The 12,581-nt window shown below is 58.4% G+C and overlaps 8 protein-coding genes across 8 annotated transcripts; 4 read left to right on the forward strand and 4 right to left on the reverse strand.

Annotated features, from left to right (window-relative positions):
- Positions 1 to 167: 167 nt before the first annotated feature.
- PSEUBRA_004879 (Thiouridylase, cytoplasmic, subunit 2) lies at positions 168 to 2,159 on the reverse strand (the record flags this gene model as incomplete). Its single annotated transcript, XM_016438360.1, has 1 exon — positions 168 to 2,159. One exon carries the CDS (start codon positions 2,157 to 2,159, stop codon positions 168 to 170), a length of 1,992 nt encoding a protein of 663 aa, XP_016290833.1.
- Positions 2,160 to 2,427: 268 nt separating this feature from the next.
- On the forward strand, positions 2,428 to 3,741 carry PSEUBRA_004880 (Gcp-like domain protein; the record flags this gene model as incomplete). The annotated part of the gene is made up of 1 exon (XM_059465398.1): positions 2,428 to 3,741. One exon carries the CDS (start codon positions 2,428 to 2,430, stop codon positions 3,739 to 3,741), a length of 1,314 nt encoding a protein of 437 aa, XP_059321580.1.
- Positions 3,742 to 4,257: 516 nt separating this feature from the next.
- PSEUBRA_004881 (Autophagy-related protein 5) lies at positions 4,258 to 5,595 on the forward strand (the record flags this gene model as incomplete). The annotated part of the gene is made up of 1 exon (XM_059465399.1): positions 4,258 to 5,595. The coding sequence occupies one exon, from the start codon at positions 4,258 to 4,260 to the stop codon at positions 5,593 to 5,595; it is 1,338 nt and encodes a 445-aa protein (XP_059321581.1).
- Positions 5,596 to 6,133: 538 nt separating this feature from the next.
- On the forward strand, positions 6,134 to 8,341 carry PSEUBRA_004882 (Transcription initiation factor TFIID; the record flags this gene model as incomplete). The annotated part of the gene is made up of 1 exon (XM_016438346.2): positions 6,134 to 8,341. One exon carries the CDS (start codon positions 6,134 to 6,136, stop codon positions 8,339 to 8,341), a length of 2,208 nt encoding a protein of 735 aa, XP_016290834.2.
- Positions 8,342 to 8,455: 114 nt separating this feature from the next.
- On the reverse strand, positions 8,456 to 9,073 carry PSEUBRA_004883 (uncharacterized protein; the record flags this gene model as incomplete). The annotated part of the gene is made up of 1 exon (XM_059465400.1): positions 8,456 to 9,073. One exon carries the CDS (start codon positions 9,071 to 9,073, stop codon positions 8,456 to 8,458), a length of 618 nt encoding a protein of 205 aa, XP_059321582.1.
- A 265-nt stretch (positions 9,074 to 9,338) lies between these two features.
- Positions 9,339 to 10,387, forward strand: PSEUBRA_004884 (uncharacterized protein; the record flags this gene model as incomplete). Its single annotated transcript, XM_059465401.1, has 2 exons — positions 9,339 to 10,125; positions 10,341 to 10,387. The coding sequence occupies 2 exons, from the start codon at positions 9,339 to 9,341 to the stop codon at positions 10,385 to 10,387; spliced, it is 834 nt and encodes a 277-aa protein (XP_059321583.1).
- Positions 10,388 to 10,617: 230 nt separating this feature from the next.
- On the reverse strand, positions 10,618 to 11,073 carry PSEUBRA_004885 (uncharacterized protein; the record flags this gene model as incomplete). Its single annotated transcript, XM_059465402.1, has 1 exon — positions 10,618 to 11,073. One exon carries the CDS (start codon positions 11,071 to 11,073, stop codon positions 10,618 to 10,620), a length of 456 nt encoding a protein of 151 aa, XP_059321584.1.
- Positions 11,074 to 11,482: 409 nt separating this feature from the next.
- Positions 11,483 to 12,133, reverse strand: PSEUBRA_004886 (uncharacterized protein; the record flags this gene model as incomplete). The annotated part of the gene is made up of 1 exon (XM_059465403.1): positions 11,483 to 12,133. The coding sequence occupies one exon, from the start codon at positions 12,131 to 12,133 to the stop codon at positions 11,483 to 11,485; it is 651 nt and encodes a 216-aa protein (XP_059321585.1).
- Positions 12,134 to 12,581: the final 448 nt, after the last annotated feature.

The following is a 12,581-nucleotide window of genomic DNA, read 5'->3' on the forward strand; positions in this document are numbered from 1 at the left end:
CAAAGACCTTGAGCCCGAGCTCAAGGGCCTTTTTTCACTCATCTTGGAATGTTCATGCACGGAGCACAAGGAAAGACAACCATTATCGTTGCTGAAAGCAATCCTTGATTGCGTGTGTTGGGTTTGCGACTGAGTTTGATTGCTGAAGCCCCTCTTCGGGGTGAGAATCATGCGTCGTCGAGAAGAAACTCGTCGATCTGAGCCTTGATCTCTGACCTCTTGAGAGGCTGCGGAGGTTGCTTGTGGCTCGCACAGTTGCCATGCTTGCCGTTCTGCGGGGCTTCCCCTCCCTCCGCGACCGCCGCCTCGACTCCGCTGACTCCGTTCGGGTCGGTCCCATTCGCATCGCCGCCCTTGGCAGCCGACCTCTGGACATGCTCGAGCACGTACGCCGGCAGCAACGACCTCGCTTGCTCCTCCCCACCCTCCCCAGCTGGCGGCGCCAGAACCAACAGACACGCGTAGCAGAGATGATCTGCCAACTCGATCCATCTTTGCCCCTGCTCCTCGACCGCTTTGACCGGACGCTGACCGGGTGCGGTCTCACCCAGGCTTGAAATGGTGATGTTCCTCTTCCAGTGTCGCGCGGTGGGATGCTGACTGGGCATGCTGCACAGCGCACAGCCTGCGGTGGTATTCCAGCGGAAGCATCCCGCGCTCGCCTGGGCCAACCTCATTCCTCTTGACCCGATGCGTGGCTCGTTCCCGGCAAGCGTCAGATCCGCCATCTTGTCTGCAACGCCGTTCCGAGTACGCAGCGGAACGGTCGGCCCCACCCGCTGGAATTCGCTAGTGGACCGAGAAACGTCTTCAGTGGAGTTGAGCACGAGCTTGGCACCCGTCTTGCCGATCGTCGTCACGGTGCTCGGCACCCCGCGTTCGAGGTTGAGCACAAACGTCTCGGTCAACCTCGCGATCGATGTCTTATCCATCACGGGTGCCGTCGTGCTACCCTCCCCGACTCCCACGCTGGGCGGCACCACCTCCTGTTCCGTCAACGGCTCCAACCCAAGGGTGGATGTATAGTGGATCACTTCTTGGAGAAGGTGTGGCGCAAACGGGCGGACAACGAGCAAGTCGTCGATCCAAGCAGCCGCGTTGTTGGCGACAGCAAGCTTGTGACCCGCGCCCTTGGCGATGTCCTCGATCAGCCGAATGGATGTCCGTGTGGCTGTGGAGGCGAGGAGGAGTGCGGAGCAGGAGAGCGAGGTGGCGGTGCGCCGGAGAAGGTGTGTGATGAGGATGCGGTGGAGGTCTTCGATGCGCGTGCGGGCGGAGGAGGCGCCTGTGCGCGGAGTCGAGGGTGGGTGGAGGGAGGTGAAGAGGTCTTGCAGGGCCTGTCGTGGGGTTGCGACGGAGGTGGAGTGACGAGAGAGAAGCTGATCGTCGACAGAGGAGTGCTTCCATGGGACGCCTGTGAAGGTCTCGTCGGAGGTACGGAAGACGTCCTCAAGCTTGAGAGGGACGAAATGCAGATCGGGAGAGCCTTCCTCTTCGACCATCATTCGAGCTGCTTCCGTTTGATCTACGCTGTTGGAGATGACAGCGCTGTCGTCGATGTAGAGCACATAGATCTTTCCGACCTCGTTGAAGCGGCCTGCAGAATTGAGACCGCGCGGCTTGCCCGTCGAACCCTCGCTCTCCGCCGGCGATGAGGTATCAACATCTTCACCGCGCGCCTTCCTCCTCCGTGCATCGCGGTTGACAAACGCTGTCTCAGGTCTGAAATACTGCGTCACCGTCCGCAGGAGGGCTCTTGAGCTCGGGCCCCCGGAGAAGGCGACGGCAATGTTGGCGGACACATTGACCTCGGTGTTGCCACTGCCGTTGTTGATCGGTTTTACTTTCTTGCTGCTCTCTCCGTTGGCCGGCGCAGAGGACGAGGATGCGACAGGATCGGACGTCGCAGCAGAGGAGCTGGCTATTGAGCCTGCTTTAGAAGCAGCAGCAACATACTTGGCGAGTCCGGCACCGCGAGCATATTCGAGACCCGGCTTGGCTTTGGAGTAGAAGACGGCGAGCGCGCAGTCCTGGCAGTAGATCGAGTCGCGGAAGATGGCGGTTGCTGGGTTGGTCTTGCAGCGGACGCAAGTTGTGGTTTCAGTCGAGGCGGCCGCAGCGGCCGAAGATGCCGGATCGCCTGGCTGTGGACACGGCATGATGCCAAGAAGGCGGAGAGACGGCAGAAGGGGTTGCTAGAAGGTATGGTGCAACGTTGCTTGAGTGGAGGCTTTGAGCCTTGTCGGCTTGCCACAGCTCACCGCAGCCAAGGGTCTGCGAAATCTAAGCTTTTGGAGAAAAATTTGGGTGGGAGCCTCGGATCTCGGACTCGACCCTGGCTGGTCTTCGCTCTGCTCCTCATCAAAGAAGTTCTTTCCTTAGGACGCAAGCACCTGTTTTTCGCCCACAAGCATCGCATCCGCCAACATGCCATCGAGGACACGAGTACGAAAGGCAGACCCGCTGCCATACCCGTCGAGGCCCTACTTAGCCCTTGGCCTCGAAGGCAGCGCCAACAAGCTCGGTGCCGGCATTGTCCTGCACAAGCCCTTCGACCCTCCATCCTCGTCCTCCTCATCCGCACCGTCATCTATCTCCTCTCGGTCCGTAGGCCAAGTTGAGATTCTTTCGAATGTACGACACACCTACGTTACGCCGCCCGGATCCGGCTTCCAGCCAAGTGACACTGCCAAGCACCACAAGGAATGGATCATCCGCGTCATATCCGAAGCCGTCCGTCGGTCCGGTCTCGAGTCGCTCGCCGATGTCGACTGCATCTGCTACACAAAGGGTCCTGGTATGGGCGCACCACTCCAGAGTGTAGCCGTGGTAGCTCGCACCCTCGCTCTCATGTACAACAAGCCGCTGGTGGGCGTCAATCACTGCGTCGGCCACATCGAGATGGGTCGCACCATTACCGGCGCCCACAACCCCGTCGTCCTCTATGTCTCAGGTGGCAACACGCAAGTCATTGCCTACTCCGCACAGAAGTACAGGATTTTTGGCGAGACGCTCGACATTGCCGTCGGCAACTGCCTGGACAGGTTCGCACGCGTCATCGGGCTAAGCAATGACCCGAGTCCTGGCCAGAACATCGAAAAGGAAGCGCGGAAGGGCTCAAAGCTCGTTCCCCTTCCCTACACCACCAAAGGCATGGATGTCAGCCTGGCGGGCATTCTCAGTGCCACCGAAGCGTACACGCGGGACAAGCGTTTCAAGCCGAATCCTCGGGTCGAGCACTCCGATGCAGCCGTCGGTAGCCTAGCCAATGGCGAAGTGTGGACGGGCGAAGGCGGCGGAAAACACATCGTCAACATGGCCGACGAGACACCAGCACGCACAGATGCAGACGTCGACGTCTCCCAGTCCGGTCCCTCGCAGCTCGACGCATCCGTCAACACCATCACCCCCGCCGACCTGTGCTTCTCGCTGCAGGAGCACATCTTTTCGATGCTCGTCGAGATTACCGAGCGCGCCATGGCACATATCGGATCCAAAGAGGTGCTCATCGTGGGCGGTGTGGGCAGCAACCAGAGGTTGCAGCATATGATGGGGGTCATGGCGAACGAGAGGGGTGGAAGTGTGTTTGCCACGGACGAGAGGTTCTGTATCGATAATGGGATCATGATCGCCCATGCGGGCTTGTTGAGTCATAGGATGGGACTCGATACGAGTCTGGAGAAGAGTACGGTGACGCAGCGATTCAGGACGGATACTCCCAACATCACGTGGCGAGCATGATTGCTGTGCTCGTCTTGCGCAATGCACTGTGCTACCACGGTCAAGTCTGCTGAAGTTAACTAGTTGCATCGTGTGTTGAGCTGTATACTTGACTCATGGACAGAAGCCGAATGGTGAGAGCAGAGCGAGCACGAGCCAGTTTGCACTCCAGAGGCCCTTTTCGTGGTTTCAGAAATTCAGGGTCCTGCAACGCGCGGTTGAGTTGGTCCATTGCGGCTTGTGTTGGTCTGGACATGCATGGGCGATCAGCGCCAAAGACCTGCACTTCCCTCCTCACCATCACGCATCGACTTAACCTTTGATCACACAGACGTAGTGCGCTTCGTCGATGATGCTCAGGTCGATACCATCTTCAAAATGAGCCAACCTCCCTTGTCGGGCTCGCAGCAGCGCTCCGCCTCAGCCGGAAACCAGCCCTCTTCCTCGTCCTCTGCAGCGCCGTCGACGTCCTTATCAGCTACCACCACACCTCTGCTGCGGCAGAGCTCTTTTGGTGCAGGAAGCTCAGGCTCAAGCATGCTCCCAAACTCACCGCACTTGGGCGCAGGCTTCTCATCGACAGTCACATCCCCTGCATCTGCCACCTTCCAGCCCAGTTCGACCTACTATCCCACATCCACACCAATCGCAACTTCCAGCTTCCGAAGACTGATATGGGAAGGCACAATCCCGATTTGCGTCTCGATAGATCCAGCAGATCTTCCGCCAGGCTCGGACACTACCATCGACTCGACGTATCTTGTAGTGCCACGCATCAGCTACCTTCCACTCATCGTGGCTGAGGTCAGGAAGAACCTACTAGAGCTGGTGCTGGAGCAGCCTGCATTGACCGCGCTCAACGACAAAGAGCTTTGGTTCGAGTACGAAGGCCAACCGCTGCGATGGCACTGGCAGATCGGTCTGCTCTACGACTATCACACCCCAAATGCCGCTCGCACGACCATCGCTTATCAAGCAGCGTCGACGACGACAACCGGGCTAGGGTCCTTGCGCCCCGAAGACCCACATTCGACTCAGAGTCGTTCAGATAGTGGCATTCTGCCTGCGGCGCAACCAACAAAGCTCCCATGGAACATCCGACTGCGGCTGTCGAAACCACCCGTCGACCGTCTTCACAGCAATTCGGGCTTGGAGTCGTGCAAGGCGTCGTTCATGTCGATGATCAAGGAAGCCGACTTTGTGCGCTACGGATCGACCAAGAAGGTGGTCAACTTGCGCAAACAGGAGCAAGACACACTCTGGGATGGCGTCACCTCGCACGACTACGACCTCTTTTGGAGCATCGCCAACAAGCTTGTGCCCAACTCGCGGAACTCGACGTTCGAGATCGGTAGTGCAGCAACAGTTCGCTCACCGATCACGGCTCGCACACTGTCCCTCAACATTGGTGCGGGAGAAGAGCGCACGCCTCCCATGGTGCAGCGCAGCCTCACCAACCAGCCGAATGAATCGCAGGCGAGTCTTGCACCGAGCACGGTGTCGACGATCACCAGCACCTCTTCCGATGCGCCGTCCGCCACCAGCGGCACAGCCACCCCAACCACAGGCAATGCAGTACGCAGCATACCCATCCGCATCTTCCTGCCAGACAACGCGCCCATCGTACAGGAGCCCGCCCCACCCATGCTGGACGATGGCAGACCCAACACCCTAGGCGCTGTACTGTCGGCTCTATTCCCACTGCTCTTTCCGCCTCCACCGAGCTTCAGCAGCTTTGTTTCGCAGGCGCCACCGCTAGCCTTCGCGTTGGTGCAGGGCGTGAGGATGCCGCTGGACACGGAGATCGCTTGGTTGGGAAGCGCGCTTGTTGGGCCAGATGGCTGGGTAGCCGTTGTCATCGGGCTGGTGAGCTAACGCAACATAGTTATTCGACATGTAATTCAGAGCGGCACAGTCGATGTTGCACTTGAGTATGGCTACATGGGTATGTGCTCCTGAAAGAAGTCTTTCAAGCCGCGGGCTCAGAAAGTGATGAGGAGCGGGCGGCATGCACGAACCGAAATAAATGGAGGCTGTTAGACCGCCTTGTGATTCGGCGATTCAGTCAAATTTCGAGCGCGATGAGCCAAAGCTGGAATTCGGCTTTCTGGCGGGGGGCCGAGAGCGGCTGGCGATGCACAACCCGCATCCACTTTGCCTCGCATTCCTTCCACACTACCGTCATCTATCCACTCGGCGATCCGTTCCCCCTGTCAAGCCTCGCGATCTCGCACAAAAAGTCTCCAGTCTCCAAGTAGCCAGCATCGCTTTCAAGTCCGCACATCTGATACTCGCAGGCGAGTCAACTCGGACGAAGCGTCTGCTAGCAATCGATCTGCCGACTGCATCACGCGGCGTGCGCCTGTGAACCGTCGACCATCAACCGATAGCAGCCAGCTAGCCCTTCGCAGCCATGAACAACCAGAATCAGCAGAATCAGCAGCCTGGCCAACCGGGCGGGCAGGGTCAGCAGCCCACCGCCGCCCAAGCCGCGCAGTACAAACAAGCGCTCATTCAGCAGCAGCAGCTGATGCGCGCGCAGGCCCTCGCGCAGGCGCAAGCGCAGCAACAGCCAGGTCAGTCCTCCACACAACCTCAACAGCAGCAGCAACCTCAACAGCAGGCAGCCACGATGCAGACACTCCAGCAGCTGGTGCAGAACAATCCGCAGGGATTGAATGCGCTGCTCCAGGCCGCGAGGGAAGGAAAGATGAACCCGGAACAGCTTGCACAATTGAAGGTGTTTATTGGTGCCCATCAGGCTCAACAGCAACAGCAACAGCAGCAACAGCAACAGCAACAGATTCGACCCCCGCAGCAACAGCAGCAGATGCAGCAGCAGGTGAGGCCTCCGCAGCAACAGCAGGGACAGCCGAATTTGCAACAGCAGCAGCAACAGATGGCCGCCGCACTTCAACAGCAGCTTCAGCAGCAACAACAGCGGAATGCTGCACAGAATGTCCTCCAGCAGCAGCAGCAACAGCAGCAGGTTCGTCCGCCGCAAGCTACAAGCGCTCCGGGCCAGCCTCAGATGCCCCAGAATGAGCAGGCGCTGCTCGAGCAATTTAATCGCATCGCTCAGCCACTGCGCAATAAGGTGCATGCACTCGAAAGCGCCATGGCCAATCCCGACCTCAAGCCCGAGGATAGGCAGCAGTGCCAAAATGCTTTGCAGGAGACGAGGAATCAGCAGGCGAACCTTGCCAAGCAGATCCAGCTCGTTAGGGAGACGTTCAGGCAGCAACAGCAGCAACAGCAACAACAACAGCAACAGCAGATGGGTCAACAGCAGCAACAGATGCCGCAGGTGGCACCGACTCCGGTCGCAGGTGCGAATCCCCAGCAGCAGACGGCGAGTCCCGTTGTTCCGGCGGTTCCAACCGCAGCCGGCGTGCCATCCACACCGGCGCCTGCGCCTGCGACGGCAGCTGCGGGGACACCAAAGACGCAGGCGAAGGCGACGCCCAAGGCACCTGCAAAGAGCAAAGCTGCGCTGAAGAAGGAAAAAGAAGCCAAGGAGAAGGAGGAGAAGGAGAAGAAGGAGAAAGAGGCGAAGGAGGCCAAGGCTGCTAAAGGTGCTGCGGCGAAGGGTAAGGCAGGTGCTGCGTCGGCGGTAGCTGCTTCTTCTGCTGCTGCGACCGCGTCACCGGCTGCTGCAGCCAAGTCCTCGCCTGTGCCGGGTGCGAGTGGTGCTGCGACGCCTGCGCCAGGTGCTGGACCAGGAACTTCTGCGCCTGCCACTCCAGCCGCTGCTGCCGCTCCGACTCCGGGAGCTGCGGGCAAGCCTGCGACGAATGTCCCTGGCGTGCCTTCAGCGGGAGCTGCTCCAGGCGTACCGATGACCGCAGCGTCTGGCGGCGCGACCACACCCACAGCTGGCACGGTCGGCGGGACACCCGTCACAGCCATGTCTGCCGCTGCCGCCTCGTACGCCAATGTCGCCATCCCGCCTGTTCTCAACGTCTCGTCATCCACCGCTCCCGAGCCGTACCCGAACAGCGCCGGACCCCGCTCCAGCATGACGCAGGGTCTCGGCGTTGCACCCGTCATCGGCACGCCCGCCATCCTCTCCCGCCCCAACCCCACAGGTAGCGGTCTCAACGAGCAAAACGATGCTGCGCTTGACGACCTGCTCGGTCTTCCACCTAAGTCTGCCAGCAACAACGCAGACGATCTTCTCAGCCTGCCCTCAACCGCGGACGACTCCGACGTAGCCACTGCCGCCGCAGCCACCGCCACCGCCGCCCTCTCATCCACCATCACCTCACCCTTCGCCGCCGCTCCCGCGCCTACCATCTCAACCTCCACCTCCATGCTCACCAAGCGCAAGATCTCGGACCTCATCTCGGAGCTCGACGCGAACGAGAAGCTCACCGGTGCCGTCGAAGACCTGCTGCTCGAGCTGGCCGACGAATTCATCGATAGCGTCACCAGCATGGCCTGCCGCCTGGCAAAGCATCGACGCGGCGACAAGCTGGAGGTAAGAGACGTGCAATTGCATCTCGAGAGGAATTGGAATTTGCGTGTGCCCTTCCCCGGGGCTGTGCCGATCGCTCCGCCTAGGACAAAGGTCGGTCCTGGAACGAGTGGTGCTGGCGCCGCAGGGGGGAGTGGGAAGTAGATCTAGCATGTACATCGAAGCTGTGATGGGATCATACATGTACATCTCGTCGAAGCTGGGGTGGGAACATAGAACGTTGATCAAACAGCCTGCGATGATGTGTGTGCAGGACCTTCATTTGAGCTTGTTGTTCATCTGAACGAGCAGATTGTGCAAGACGTAGGCTCGAGTTTCGAGATCCTTGAACTCGGGGCGCATGCTTTGATACTCAACATAGGCATTGGGCGTGCGAGGAGACAACAATTCAACCATGCCCTTGAGCGCCCGGTAGACGAGGCTGCTGACGTCGTTGAGCGTCTTCTGGCGTTCGCTCTTCACTTGCGACCCAACGGCAAATGACAAGCCGGCAGCGTCGGAACTGACAGCGTGTTCGGGATCGACGTTGGTCTTGCGATCAACCTTGATGGCGCCAGAGGCACTACTGCAGTCCGGGCGAGGTGTGGCGATGCTGACGGGCTTGGCGCTGTCTGCATCAGAGCCGCTAAGTTTGCCGATGGCGAGGGCATCGAGGAGCACGTCGCGAGCCATGATGTCCTTCTCAGCGTAGGCATTGCTAGCAGAGGAGAGCCTGGCGAGCAAGCAGACCGCTTCTTGGAGGACGGGCGCGCTGAGCAGGGGCTCGCGCAAGGGCGGAGCAGCGAGCGTGGCAACGGGCATCTTGTCCGAACCCGGCTGATCAGCCGCAGCGTTTTCGTCGATGACGCTCGAATTTGGACGAGGAGAGGACGACATTTGACCAGAGCGGGACACTGAGGGAGATGATCGAGGTGAAGGAAGGAAGAGTGGGTCGGACGAGGCTCAGTCGTCTCCACCTCTGTGGGTCCCGTGTCCCACCAGCTCTGCGCACAGCTGCAGGTGGAACTTTCGACTGCGCTTTCGACTCTGACTCACCACGTCTGGCGATTCTTTTTGGGACTCGCACGGAGAATTTCAAGCCATTGCTTCATCACGAAACCCTCTTCCTTTCCTCCCGTCACAGCATCCGCAGTTTGTAAACATGTCACAGCACAAGAAGCGTGCCGCAGAGAACCTCTCTCCGTCGCCCCTCTTGTCTCATCCCGGGGAAAGCAAAAAAGTCAAGTGTGGCAACGACACCGATGACGACGACAGCAACTACGAAGCCGATGGCACTCGACGCTACGAGCACCGCTATCCGCACCTGATCACGCGCCACTGGTGTTCACCGCAGTGTCTTCTGGGCCTCAGTTGCGATCTGCCCATGGATCCCGACTGCCCGAATTATGCCCTCCACTGCACTCTTGCCGACTGCCACGACCACTCCGAGCACAATCATCCGCACACTTTCGACGAGGTGAAGGCAGGCATGCAGGCGAAGCTGCGACACGGTGACATATGGCAGATCATGGAGCCCATCATCGGATGCAGAGGCAACCTCGGACAGCTTTTTCGCATCCTCTTTCCTGACTTGGGATATGCGTTTCTCGCCGTAGGCCTCGACAGCGAATCTGCAATTCGCCTCAAGCGGGAGAACGACATCTACAAACACATCTGGATGACGGCTGCCAACACACACGAGAACGGATTCCCCCTCATCGGTTCACTCGTGGTCGATGACCAAGGCGAACGAAAGCGGCTCAACGTGCAGGTTCCTATCTCGTTCGGCGTCCTCGAGCCGCTCGAGGAGAACCTCGATGTCAAGTATCCTCTCATCTCCGTCGAGGGTCAGATCGACGATCGGGTTTGCAACACGTGGCTGCTCCTTTCGCACCATCATAGCGATCCTACCAACCCGATCGCTACACGAACGCTTCAGACTAAGCTGTGTTTGCAACATGACACCGAAAATGCTTGGCTGAAAATCATCGACCAATGCGAGGAAATGCTATCGGATGTGGCCGTTAGACACAAAGACCTCCGTGTCCGCAACATGCTCTGGTGCGAGCATCTCGAGTCGTTGGTCCTGATCGATTTTGTCGGGGCACGAGTCGCGTATCCACACTGCCTTCTTTTCGCTTCACTTTCATCGTTCTGACTGTAGGGGACGCAGGAGCATCTTTCGTGGTCTCAGGCAATCCGAAATATTAGACTCAGCTGCATCGCCATGTTGATCTTCGTCGTGCTGGGACATTTCGTAAGCTGGAACAATTAGATTTCTAGGATGTACCTAAAAGTCTGGTTACAGGACGTAGAGGGATCGCGAGGGAAAATGAGCAGGCTGAGCTTCAAGACAGGCTAGAGAGGCAGCCATCGGGTTGGACAGGAAGAGCGTCGATGCATCGGGCTATGTTTGTCGTCGAGCTAGCCTGACCTCACCGCTAGGAGCTTTCAGAGCTCGAATCATCGTCCGCGTGACAGTACGAGCAACCATCATCGACCTCTTTGTCGATTCGCTTTAGGTCCGGCTCCACAGTGAGGATCAAGTTGCGCAGCGGCTGAGCCGACCGGTGATAACCCCAGATGCACTCCCACAAACCCTCCGCCTTATTCTTCGAAGATACGCCGCTATTGTCGTCAAAGTCTTTGACATCGTGATCGATGAAGCTGATCAAGGTCATGGCGAGACGGCGGATCTCGGCATCCCGGCTACCGCTGGATGGAGCGTCGGTCGATGCAGGCTTCACAGCGGCAGGGCCGACCGCAGCGGTTTGGGAAGCCGCCGGAGTGCCAGCGTCGCCGATGTTGGTGCTAGGCGTAGCGACGCCAGAAACCGTGTTGACCAGCTCGATCTGAGCGCTGGGAACGGTTGCAGAGGCTTCGTTGGAGGAGGACATCTTGATCTGCAGGTCGAAGGTGCTTTTGGAAGAGGACAGGGATGGAAGAGAGGAAGCGAAACATGTCGTCACATTTTCTGCATCTGACCCACTGAACAAGTTCCACACGGAAAAGAGACTCAGTATTCTTCGTCATTCCGTGCCGCCACGTTCTTAATGGCCCACCAAAACGTGCGCAAAGATGCAAGGAAGAAGGGAAAGCATCGAATCGAACCATTATGCTGAAAACAGTGACCGAGACCGAGACCGAGACCTTGCTCACATCGAGACTCAGCTTCATTGCCGTGCGAGCCTTGACAATTAGCAAACAATTTGACGTTCAAGCGACTAGGAAGTGACCACTGCTACAAGGCGAAGTAGGCTTCTACCAATGACGAATCATAAGAGGAGCGCAGTAACGGCTCGGCTCTTACTGGGTCGAGTCCTCCTGGCTCGATGCCTGCTCTTTAGCCTCGAGGCAGTCCTCGCAAGTGCGATCGAGCTTCTCACCAACTTGCTCAAGGCTTGGCTCGACCTCGAGGATCAGCTTGCGCAAAGGCTCGCCTTCATCGCGGAAAGTCTCGATGGAGTCAAACAGGCTTCGTGCCGTATCCTTCGAAGGACCGTCAGCGTCCCACATCTCGTAGTTGTGCTTGACGTTGTGGCCGATGCTGTGGATCAGCGTGAAAGCGAGACGGCGGATCTCGGCGTCGCGGTCGACGGCTGAAGGAGTTTTGGCAGCCACAGACGTGGCGGCAGGCTGAGCTGCGGCATCCGCCGTCTTCGTGCCAACATTGCCGGGATCATAGCTGTCGTTGATCTCCTTGATCGCCTCCTGAAGTTTGACGAACATGATCTTGATCAGTCGGTAGAAGTCAGCCTTGGTCCATGCGCGCATGGAGGCGGTGGAAGGGTTCTCGGCTGCGGGAGACGTAGAGGCAGGTCCCTCGTTGGAAGCCGCAGGAGCGTCCGGCTTCGAGCCGTCGCTAGCGCTTGGCGTAGTCGTGGTGTTGATGTTGACGCGAGGCTCAGCATTGCCAGCGTTGAGGAAAATTGAAAAGTTGTCCTTCGAGGATGACATCTTGTTGAATGATGTGATGATGGATGATAGAGATGAGGATGTGATGGAAGAACTGGAGGATGCGGAACGGACTCAGCCACGCTTTTGAACCACCTCGTGTCGTCCCATTTTCTGCGCCGGTCCCACGTCAGGGCTTCCACACTGAAGAAGCGCAGCAGGCTCCCGTTTCTTCCGCATTCCATGCCGCCGTGCTACTCTGGTCCCACCAACACGTGCGTACCACTTAGAAAAAGAACTGCAAGTATTGATTGAGACTACGTAGGCAGCTTGAGATACATCACGACGAGAACGCTTATGCGAAACGGTCTCGGAAATGACCACCTTCATTGATGGCGAATTCGATGTATCTAGCAGAATCGAGAAGGCGGACGGGAGGAGAGGACGATAATGGACGCCTATCGACGGCAGGGCATGATCTGAGCTATAGCTTCTTCCCACATGATCTTTG

This window comes from Kalmanozyma brasiliensis (assembly GCF_000497045.1).
Source record: "Kalmanozyma brasiliensis GHG001 unplaced genomic scaffold PSEUBRA_SCAF4, whole genome shotgun sequence".
Taxonomy (NCBI): domain Eukaryota; kingdom Fungi; phylum Basidiomycota; class Ustilaginomycetes; order Ustilaginales; genus Kalmanozyma; species Kalmanozyma brasiliensis.